Here is an 11,373-nt window from a genome sequence, read left to right on the forward strand (position 1 = left end):
CTAGTTTTAGCACTAAAGTTGCCTAGTTTTAGTACTAAAGTTGCCTCCTAGAAGGAAAATTGCTTATGATGGTGACGTGATGTAATCTCACTATTACTGGTTAGTTGTTTATTGTTGTTTAATTAGTTACTTTTAATAGTGTGAAGTTGCTTTTGTTTAGTGTTAAAGTTGCCTCATCTAGTATTAAAGTTGCTTTAATAAATCATCAAAACCTATCTATGTGGGGTTTAGTTTGAAGAGTTCGTTGCGACCTGGCTAGCCAACACCTGCACACTCAGTGCCGTTGGCGGGCAGACTCCCCCACACCAGATCTAATTTTGAAGGTCTCATTGCAAAGAACCCAACGGTGAAAACGGTTCTTTCCGACACTCGGTTCAAAAGTTGTAGCTTTCTGAAAAAGATTGAAACAGAATAAATGTGTTACGTTAGCACATGGGTGTGCACAAGTGTTGTTTATCCACGTGCACGCGGCGAGGTCCCTACACACTGTCATCATCTGATTTGTTAATAGTCACTTGTGTCATACCCACGCTAACTCTTTCTATCTGGAGGTGGAAGAACGTGTATACTAATTTATCTATAGTGTGTGCGCTCGCGATGACAAAAAAGCGCAGCTGCACTTTCTAGTGTAGCTGGCCAAACGGGCCGGCCCAGCACAACCCGGCCCGCCATGGCACGATTATTAGTCGGGATGTGTCGTGTCGGCCCGCATTCTGCCCCCTCCGGCCCAAGCACGGCCCAGGAGCCAAACGGGCCGGCCCGACGGCATGCTAGGCACCTGGCCCACTAGCTTGATGGCCTGCTAGGCTCTTTCTTGGGCTGATTTTGGTCTGCTGGGCTGTGTTTTATGTGTTGTATATATAAGAAAATCTGGATAAGAAATAAAAAAGATAAACGGGCCGTGCCGTGCCTGCACGCATGCCCAGCCTTCAGGCCCAGGCATGGCCCGATTAGAGCGTGCCGGGCCTGGCCCATCACGTGCCATGCCAGCATGCTTGCGGGCCGGCATTATGCCAGGCCCGGCCCATTTGGCCAGCTATACTTTCTAGCATTTAGGAAAAAATCCACCCCAACGTTGGCAGTAATTTTTTTTTTGAAGCTTCAACGCTGGCAGTTCAGCCCTCGAACAACGGAGAAGGCCAGCTCGTCGGAAGACCTTCGACCACCCCGGCGATCTCGAGGGGCAATCAATCCGGCCGACGTTCGCACGGCCGCCGAACGCCGATTCACCATGGCCGGGGCGGAATCGGCCGGCCTGCGGCGCGGGGCGGGGGCGCGGAGGAAGGCGAAGGAGGCGGCGGTGGGCGCCGCCGCGAGGGCGCTCTTCTACCCGACGCTGCTCTACAACGTGGTGAGGAGCAAGGTCCAGGCCGAGTTCCGGTGGTGGGACGAGGTCGATCAGGTGCGTGTGCTGCCGCTACCATAGATCGGCTTTCCAGCAGCCTTATCCCGGGGGAGACAAAGATTGAGACTACCTAGTGATTTGTCAGATGAGCAAGTAATTTCCTCCATCGCGGTGAACTTTTAGATGCAAACGCGTTATCATTTTGTTTTAGTTTAACGGAATTAGAATGCATTATTTGGAGTGAGAAGAAACATTCATCTGAAATGTGTTAATCTATTCCGTGGGGCTGTCAGAGTTAGCAACTAGCAAATCCAGAATTGAATGTACCATGTTTGGGTGCTCTCCATATGATGTTGGTTCCGTTTTCAGTCATTGTCAGAAATTAAAGAGTTACACTATTCGCGGGTCTGATTTGATGTTTTCCAACAATTTCATAGTGTAAAGTTGTGTTCGACTTTATCACTTCTAATAGCTAGATCACAAATGTTTGCTTATAGCTGCACTGACCAGACGTTTAGGCCTGCCTGATGCATTTTTCTCTCTTAAAACACGAACGAACAGAAATCAGAATTCAGAAGCCAAACCAGAAATAGTCCTATTCGTTATTAATGGCCGTTGTGCAATGGTGAAGTGAGAAACAAGCGTTCTAATTTCAAATCTTGACTGGCTTAAGTTAATGTATATGGTACTTTTACATTTGCTCATTTGATTGCTGTTTATTATCAGTCTTAGTCACGGTTCTACATTGTGTCAGTTTCCCCATTCACACACTGATTACTGTGATCATGACCATGGTATTTAGTGCGGATTAGTTGCTGGTTCTGCATACTTCTTTCCATGGATGTGAAGATCAAGATTTGGATGTACTCACATTTGCCTTTAGTTTTGCATTATGTGATAGTAATGCAATCTTTCTGTTTGAGTATTTATTTCATTCAATGAGATTGAAACCTATTACTAGTTTCTATGCTCTTATTCTAACTGATAAAGATAAGATGAATATGTGTCCTTGATGTAAACATTTTCTCTTTACCAGTTCATTTTGCTTGGAGCTGTTCCATTCCGTAGGGATGTTACACGCTTGCAGAAGCTTGGAGTACATGGCGTTGTAACCCTGAATGAACCATTTGAGACTTTAGTACCATCATCAGTATATAAGGCAAGTAACACACAAATAATTTTATACTGTATGTAAAAGATGAATAGCATTGTACAGAGCCTCCAACCCTTTATAATTGCACGGAATTGTGTCCACACTCTAATCATAACTGTTGCAATTTGAGTCATGACCAACTGGTATTCCTTATGACATAAGTGCTCATCTGTTAAAAATTTACAGTCGCGTGGGATTGATCACCTTGTTATTCCTACAAGAGATTACATGTTTGCTCCATCACTTGTGGATATTAGTCAAGCTGTTGATTTCATTCATAGTAAGTGGGCATCAGAGTTTGTCCAAATTGATTCTTATTAACTAAGCAAATATTTAGTTCATTATGCAGAATGGATTATGACATTACTGCCCATTCACAACATCACTTTCTGTCAGATATTAAAGATTTTCAATTATAACTTTTCATGCTTAATCAGGAAACGCATCTCGTGGGAGGATGACATATATTCACTGCAAAGCTGGAAGGGGACGGAGTACAACGATTGTCTTGTGCTATCTGGTAAGGTGTATTCTTCTTCTAGAGAAACTAACATGTCAAACATTCAGCTAAAAACTTGAGATTCATAGCAGGCAAGGTTCCAAATTTGTGGTTTTCGCACCTTCAAGGCTATAATCTAAAAAAGCTACAGCGGAGATATTCACTAAAATCACGCTTTCGGGGCGAAGGACCCGAACTATTCCTAGCTATTTAGATCCTTTATAGTGATAACAAAATTATCACATACCACTTATTTGGAATTAATTTTGCATTTTGCTTCAGTGGAATTTTTTATGCTTGATTTTTATCAGGTGAAGTACAAGAATATGACACCTACCACAGCATTTGAGCATGTGAGATCTAAAAGGGCTAGAGTGCTGCTGACCCGTTCCCAGAGGAAGGTACTGGACCTAACTCATTTCTGAACTTACCGACTCACTGAACTAGCAATGTTTGGTTTTGTTGCTCTCCAGTTGTGTTGTTTCTTGGATGTGACAAGTTCCATACATTTGTCCCTCAGGCCTTCACTATTCCCTCCGTCCCGAATTAGTTGTCGTCACTAAAACGTGTCTAGATAGTGACGACAACTAATTTGGGACGGAGGTAATATTATATACAGATCGACATAAGTTGCCTGTGATATCAACATATAGCTGGTGATAGCTGATAACTAACTGAAACAGAAAATATGTTGCACTTCAGCGCCTTCTCCCATCATTTGGCACTTATCTTTGTTAAGGGATTAGTTGAACTGGCTTCCATCAAGCACAAAGGGAACATCGCCGCCAGGAAATATGTTTGTTCTAACTCTTTGCACCTGGACCAATGACCTGTAGGCTATATGCCATATGTAAAAAAAATTGATTCTTTTGTGGTTTGATCATTCGAAGATGATTAAACATGGAACTCATATCCTATCTGTAAATCAATGCTGCTACCTGTAAACCGCTCGGATCGTGACATGTTAGCCACTTTTATCGCACAGCTGCACTAAATTTATATAATGTGGACCAAACTCACTCCCAGTGGACCTAATCCAGCCCACTAATTATAGAATGAATTAAAACGAATTATCTACTTTCCAGCAGTGCGATCACTGTAGAACTTCGGAGGTGGTCTTGAAAGAGAGGCAGCTCCTTATGTGCCCATGTTGGTCCCTTGGTAGAAGATGGTTTAATTACATTAAATTAAATCAATACCTGTCGAAAATACTTAAATATATTCCTGTCTGGTGGCCCTGATAATGGCAGGTGGTTCAAGAATTCAGTACGAAGGTGGCTGGAACAGCAGCAGCAACATCATCATCTCCATCAGGGGATGCGGTACCGCAAACTGAAGATGGCTCTGGTTTGCCAGGCGTTATCAGGGAGGATGCCAGCTCGCCTTCTCACAAGGCCACCCCATCAGGGCCAATGATGAAGAAGATGCTGGCATGCCTGCTTCCTTCCCCGATGCGATCTGGCGGCGACTCGCCGTCGCATGCCGACCTGCGGGCACCCTAGCGCCGTACCGTACCGGTCCCGGTCTCAAGTGGTTCGTCGATGTGGAGCCGATGCGATCGATTCCTCTGCCGGAAGATGTTCCTAACCGTGCCGCTCATCCTGTTCCTCATGTGTTCTCACGTTGCTGTGTTGGATCAAAGTTCATTTGGTCCATGCTCCGTGCATACATCGTTGCTGGGGGCTGGTTCTGCATCTTGTGCTTGCATGACTGCCCTTGTGTAAGTTTCTACAGAAGTACATAACCAGGACCTCTGCTTTATTTATTTTTTATTTATTTTTGTAAATAAAGTAGCAACTGTTTAAACTTGCAAGGCCAACATACAACTTCTGCTGAAGACTAGTTGCGGAGTTTCGAGATTGGTGAAATCGGATAAGTTGCAGAGTTTCGAGATTGGCGAAATCGGATAAGTTGCGGAGTTTCGAGATGGGCGAAATCGACAGTTTCCATGGGAAAAAGCTCTGTAGAATTTTCTTGTGGACGGCAGCGCCCGGAATAATCTTTTCTGCTTGAGTTGGGCACCGAATCTGTTCGGGGGAAAGTGAACCCCAGTTGGGACAGCAAAATCGGTGCTCCAGCCCTGCAAGTTTCCTCCTGTCGCCGTCGGGATGCGGATCGCCTGATCGGATCTTAATTTAGGATCTGGATTGGTGATGAGTGTTGAGTGGGGTCACCGACAAATCCCCAAAGCAAATGGTTTGGTTTTGCTTTTCTTCTCTTCTTCTCTGATGATAGCTGCCTCTTGCGACACCCTGTTGCCACTTGTCATGAGAGGTTCTTTGATCATGCCTCCCTTTTCTCGACTTAATTAGTATTCACTTGGTCCCAAAATAAGTGTCTCAATTTTGTACTAACTTTAGTATAAAGTTGTACTAAGCTTGAGACAGTTACTTTGGGACGGAGGGAGTACTATCTCTAATAATTATCTAAAACGTCTTATGTTAGTTTATATAGGGAGTGCTTTTGAACCGTGGCCTTTTTTTTTTTTGATCCGTCGACTGTTGATACAGCACCAACCTAAAACTATAACACTTATCTAACTCGCCAATGAGAACTATTTGGAGAAGTTGCACTGATCCCCCACATGTTTTCCACTGCCATGTCAAATCGTTGGGTGGCCCTACACTTGTTCTTATGACAAGATATTTAGATGGATCAACTTATCTTCTACCTAGATAAATATTGGCAAATGCTATGAAAATCATGCCGCTGTTCCCTTTGCATAATATCGAGCGAGCAACACCTGGCGTGTTTCCAAATACTTCTTGATGGTTAATTGTTCATCACCTTTGACCAAAACTATCATTATTGACTTGTTCCACTCCGTCCAAAGCTTTGATTCATTACGGAACTACGTGTCCACAACTACCATCCCATGAAAACATACTCCCTACGTAAACTAATATAAGAGCGTTTAGATCACTATTTTTGTTATCTAAACGCTCTTATATTAGTTTACAGAGGGAGTACAAGGCATTATGAAATGCATGGATTCCTTGTGAACAGCCACACCTTACAGGTTTCGTTTACGTGGTGACTATTAAATAACACAAATAGTATAGTAGTCGACCTCCTCAAATGCCACATGCCCATCTTTGCACCGCCAACCATCTTTGACCATAACAATAACAAATGGACGCCAGATAGACTCAACAACATGTTGGTAATAAACACAATGGGTTATCAAAACCGACCTAAAGTTATTTTAACCCGCCAAAAGAAAACTAATGTAAACCAAAATGATTTTTCTTGGAGGCGACCTTCGTCCCCTATGTTAGCGCGCGACCCCTCTACTCTTCTTCTTCCCGATGATGATCTTCCTCACGTACTTCTTTGTTCTTCCGTCTCGTATCACACCCCTAAACTCTTTTCTCTTGCCTCCTCCATGGGCATCCACCAAATTTCATCTACCCCGAGGCCCGAGCTATCGACCACTTCATTCCTTCGCCACTTCAACGTCCTCCTTATGCCGTCGCCGAGATCCTTCGCCACTTCAAACCAAGACTAAGACCGGAATTCGAACATTCGCACGGTAAACTACTCAATAAAAAGAAAAGGAAAAAACCACAGTCCTTCCATTCTCTCACCATCACAAAAGTCAATAATAATTACTTTCCATTTTTAGAAAGGTCAAAGGCAAACAAAAAAGTAGGGTTTGTGAGGACCTCCCTCCCACACATGCGCAATCGATATACTCCCCATCCCAATCATCACATCTTCGCACTGCAACGTTACACATTGTGTGTTAAATAACACCAAAAATACGGTAGTCGATTTCCTCAGACGCCAATTTGCACATCTTCACACTCGCAACAATCTTTGACCATAAAAATAACAAGTGAACGCGGGCTAAACTCTATAAGACGTGGTAATAAACGCAATGGGTTATCAAAACCAACCTAAAGTTATTTTAACCTGAGAAAAGAAAACTATTGTTACAAAATGATTGTTATTTTTTTTTGGTGAAAAGAAGGATCCAGAAGGACCCCAACGCTATATTAAGCATAAAGCGATGGCGCATAACATCTAACACCAGGACCCTTAACAACTAAGAAATAACAAACTAGTCCCTGAAGATTACAAAGAGGACCCAAACAGCTGATGCAGATTGCAATCGGGTCTCAAGCCGCTCCTGCACAAACCAAGCCTTGTCGTGGCGGGGACGGCACCACTTAGGACAGCAAAAACTCTATGGCACCTCGCCATGGACCTCATGTTGGAGCTGCACTACCGCCCACTAGGCATCTTAGCCGGGATGAAGAAAGAAAGCCGCCATTCGGCCAGAAGATTCGATGGTGAAACAAAGGCCTCTTCGTGAGAACCACCGATGTTGTGCGCGAACCCAATCATAATTTCCACCACCCCATAACTCCTCCACCACTGAGGTGACCTTGGACGCATGGAACTTGGAGAGCCTCATCCAGACCTGGGAACCAGATAAGAAAGAAGAAAGAAAAATGAAAGGATTATAATCGATAGACTGGCAACACCAATCCTTCAACGAAATTGCTACCACCTCCATGGTGGCTAGCTTAAGTGGAAGAAGGTTGCAACATCAAGGATCTGAGAAGGCGCCATTTGTAACCTCGACGAAGGGCCTCGGGTTTGCTTCCTTGAAGCACTCTCGGGTCCTCAATCCCAACCACTATGGGTGAGATGAAATGAAGAAGGACGATAACCATATATGGTCTATTGAAAAGGGAGAAGACCCAAAGGCAACCATCAGGGACTCGTCTACTGAACCTACTGCTACAAAGGAACATGAGAACCCCTCTCCCTCACCTCCTCGGATAGCAAGGCCGTCAGATCAGGGAAAGAGATGGGACAATGCAGGAGGAAGAAAGGAAGACAAAGGAAACAAGGAGCGGGTGTAGGAAACGAGGTTGGGACAAAAAAAGATTGTTCTTGGAGGCGACCTTTGCCCCCTATGTTTGCGCACAACTCTTCTACTCTTCTTCCTGACGCTGCTCTTTTTCACCTACTATTTTCACATTCCTTCGTATCGCACTCCTATACTCCTTTCTCATGCCTCCTCTTTGAGCACCCATCGAATCTCGCCCACCCCAACCCATCGCCCAACTAGCTCCTTCACATGCTTCAACTAAACATTCTCCTCCGCCGCCGTTGAGATCCGGTCACCACCGCAATCCACCATCTGGCGTCTTCGGTGAAGTCAAATCAAGAGTAAGATCCGAATTCAAACACCCACACAGTAACTTTCGAGCAAATTCCTCAGTAATACTCAATAGAAAGAAAAATGAAAACAAATCTCACTCCTCCCATTCTCTCACCACCACAAAAACCAACAATCATTCTTTTCCATTTCTAGTTTCTAGAAAAAACGTAAAAGGCAAAACGAAAAAGTAGGGTTTTCCACCCGGACCTCCCTCCCACACACACGCGCACGCAACCGATATATTCCCCCCACCGCACCCCACCCCATCCCATCCCAGCCCAGCCAGCCGTCAAAGCACGACACATCCAGGTCCAAGCAAAGCATCCCCAGCCGAGACCGCGTGCGCTCCACGCAGCAGCCGCCGAGAGAAGTCGCCGCCGGAGAAGGAGGAGGATGTCGTGGCAGACGTACGTCGACGACCACCTGTGCTGCGAGATCGACGGCCAGCACCTCACCTCCGCCGCCATCCTCGGCCACGACGGCAGCGTCTGGGCGCAGTCCCCCAACTTCCCCCAGGTACAGGCCCCCGCTCCCCCCGCTGGTCCGCTCTGTTTCGTTTCGTTTCGTTTCGACCCTGGTTGACCCGCCGCGCTAGATCCGCGCTCGATCTGCCCCCCGCGCCCGGATCGGGCCCGAGGCGGGGGGAGATCCGGATCTCGGCCGACCCGAGCCGCGGATCTCGTGGCCTCCGTGGCGGCGGTGCCTGGCGCCGTTCCCGTGGTTGCTGCTGCTGGTGGTTCGTGTGCAGGGAGGGGGGGTTATTGATGTGAATTATACGAGGCGTCTTGTGAGTTGAACGATGTGTAGATGGTGGAATCGCCGGTGGGATCGGATTCGTTGCCGGCCGTGTGACGCTACTCAACTTACGGTCGAGTAGCTCATACAAGTATCGGAAGTATAGTAGGTTAGTGTTGGGTTACATAGAAATCTCATAGTCGGGGTAGCTGCTAAAGGATAACCGGAGCCTTTGCTGGACGAGAAACGCGCTCATGTCATCGATTTATGTCCGGCCATGAACCTGTGTTGCCTAGGTGTGCCTGATATCGTTTTGACTGTCCTCTTTAATTGCTTGACTGGGAAAATTATTGTCAAGGAATGATGTAGCATTGCCTTGGTTCACTTTGGCTGGTGGTTAAATCATGCCGTATCATATCGTTGTATTCGTATGGTGCTGGTGATAACTATAGTGTCGTTTCATAAGGATCACAATTCACCATGAAAGCCTATTGTACCGTGTCGTGGGAGCTCATGTTTATTATGAGTGTTATTTTATTTTATTTTGCCTGCTTCATCTGACTTTTCCCTTGTTTTCTGCTTCCGGATGCTGCAGTTCAAGCCTGAGGAGATTGCTGGCATCATTAAAGACTTTGACGAACCTGGACACCTTGCACCAACTGGTCTTTTCCTTGGAGGCACAAAGTACATGGTCATCCAAGGTGAACCTGGGGTTGTCATCCGAGGAAAGAAGGTACATTTCTTTTGAAAGAAACTGCCCGCAAACCATCAACGCTTTGTGACTTTTCTGTAACACTCATGTTAGCTTTACCCAGCAAACTGAATTAGTTTATTCTGTTGCTACCGGTTGTTTTATGAATAATTTCTTACCAAACCTCATTGTAGGATCTACTATACCGCTGTACCCCCCGATTAATGCAAGCGCGTTCATCAGATGAATGCTCTCACACATCATCCATTATAAACAGGACAACTCATGCTGCTTGATAAAATCGTGACAGCATAGCATGTACAAGCCTCATATCTATTAGCTCGTACATGCACATTTCCTTTCCCTGTATTGTGTAGACTAAAGGACTTGTAGTTGCTCTATCTTTCCCTGCATGCATGCCATCTATTATAGGTTCAGCTGCTAGATTGTCATTAGTGTGTTTCCTTTCTACCGAATGGTGATACTTATTTGCTGATATTCCCCACAAGGAGAAGTTGGTAGTCATTACCCGCATAATGCATTTTAGTCAAGTTGCACAAATCCATATAATGTTACTTCTATAAGTGGGACAAGAGAGTAGAGAAGCAGTCGGTTTTCCTTTTTTTGCTGAAGAGAAAGAGCAGGTTCTTACATGTTTCCCATGATGTTTCTTATAGGGCACCGGTGGCATCACTATCAAGAAGACGGGCATGGCCCTGATTCTCGGTATCTACGATGAGCCCATGACTCCTGGCCAGTGCAATTTGGTCGTGGAGAGGCTTGGCGACTACCTGGTCGAGCAGGGTTTCTAAGTCCGCCCTGATATGTTGTTATTTTGGTCGTCTGGGACTAAGTTTGCTCTACTATGGGCTTTGCATCCATCTGCTTGGCGTACCGCATGATATATGCAGTGAATAATTTTAGCTTGGGGTTTGTCGGTTGATGATGTGTCGAAGGGGAAAAATGGATTTACTATGTTTTCTTTTTAATGTTTGGCATCGCGTCGTATCAAACTCAGCCGCTCTTTCGCTGAGTAATGTACATTTGCCTGGTCGTGGTAACTTGTGGGTTCTGCTGCTGCTTTATTGAAGATGATTGCAATTTTACTGACGTGCTTGCCTGGTCATGGTACTTTGTCATTGCATTACTGGTTGATGCTAATAATTGGTGCAAAATTCAATCACCACCCCGCCACGTAACATTACAATTCCATTTGTCAACTCGTAAATTGCCGATCTATGCAGCCATGATTCAACTATTTGTTAACTCGTTTCAGTCCATATTTGTCGCTCATTTCAGTTCATGTTGAAATATCCAAACCATCTTATAATTCAGGATGGAGGTAGTACTTCTGAATTTTTGATCCACTCACCTATGGGATATGTTGCCCATACCGTAGTACTCCCTCCTTCCGAGAAAAGTTGTCCTCTACTTAGTTCATTTACAATTTTGCAGAAAACCCCTCTAGCTTCAAATCTGTTGCTAATCAGACCCCGCTGCTTCTTCCTCCTTTCTCTGTCGCCGGCGCGCACTGTGGTCGCCCGCGCCACCGTCGGCACCCACCATAGGGCCGAGCGGCTGACGACGGCCATGGCCTGCACCACCGCTGTGAACCACCGACGCCCCTGCCCACCTGCGCCGCCCGCACGGAGGTGAGCTGCATCGCGCCGTCCATCTGCTCCTCCGCAGCGACCACCTCGACGGGCGGCGGCTCTAGTGCTGAAGGGCGTTGCTTCGCCGCCATCCTCTCCCGCCGTGATCCCTCCTGCCGCAC

General features: G+C 45.8%; 2 protein-coding genes across 2 annotated transcripts; both read left to right on the plus strand.

Moving 5' to 3' along the window:
- Positions 1-1,081: 1,081 nt before the first annotated feature.
- LOC119342060 (phosphatidylglycerophosphate phosphatase PTPMT1-like) lies at positions 1,082-4,691 on the plus strand. The gene is made up of 6 exons (XM_037613899.1): positions 1,082-1,402; positions 2,382-2,504; positions 2,685-2,778; positions 2,936-3,018; positions 3,309-3,398; positions 4,248-4,691. Exons 1-6 carry the CDS (start codon positions 1,232-1,234, stop codon positions 4,497-4,499), a joined length of 813 nt encoding a protein of 270 aa, XP_037469796.1. The 5' UTR covers positions 1,082-1,231; the 3' UTR covers positions 4,500-4,691.
- Positions 4,692-8,421: 3,730 nt separating this feature from the next.
- LOC119341151 (profilin-1) lies at positions 8,422-10,709 on the plus strand. Its single transcript, XM_037613025.1, has 3 exons — positions 8,422-8,689; positions 9,504-9,641; positions 10,277-10,709. The coding sequence occupies exons 1-3, from the start codon at positions 8,567-8,569 to the stop codon at positions 10,409-10,411; spliced, it is 396 nt and encodes a 131-aa protein (XP_037468922.1). The 5' UTR covers positions 8,422-8,566; the 3' UTR covers positions 10,412-10,709.
- The last annotated feature ends 664 nt before the right edge of the window (positions 10,710-11,373 follow it).

This window comes from Triticum dicoccoides, chromosome 7B (assembly GCF_002162155.2).
Source record: "Triticum dicoccoides isolate Atlit2015 ecotype Zavitan chromosome 7B, WEW_v2.0, whole genome shotgun sequence".
NCBI classification, from domain to species: Eukaryota; Viridiplantae; Streptophyta; class Magnoliopsida; order Poales; family Poaceae; genus Triticum; species Triticum dicoccoides.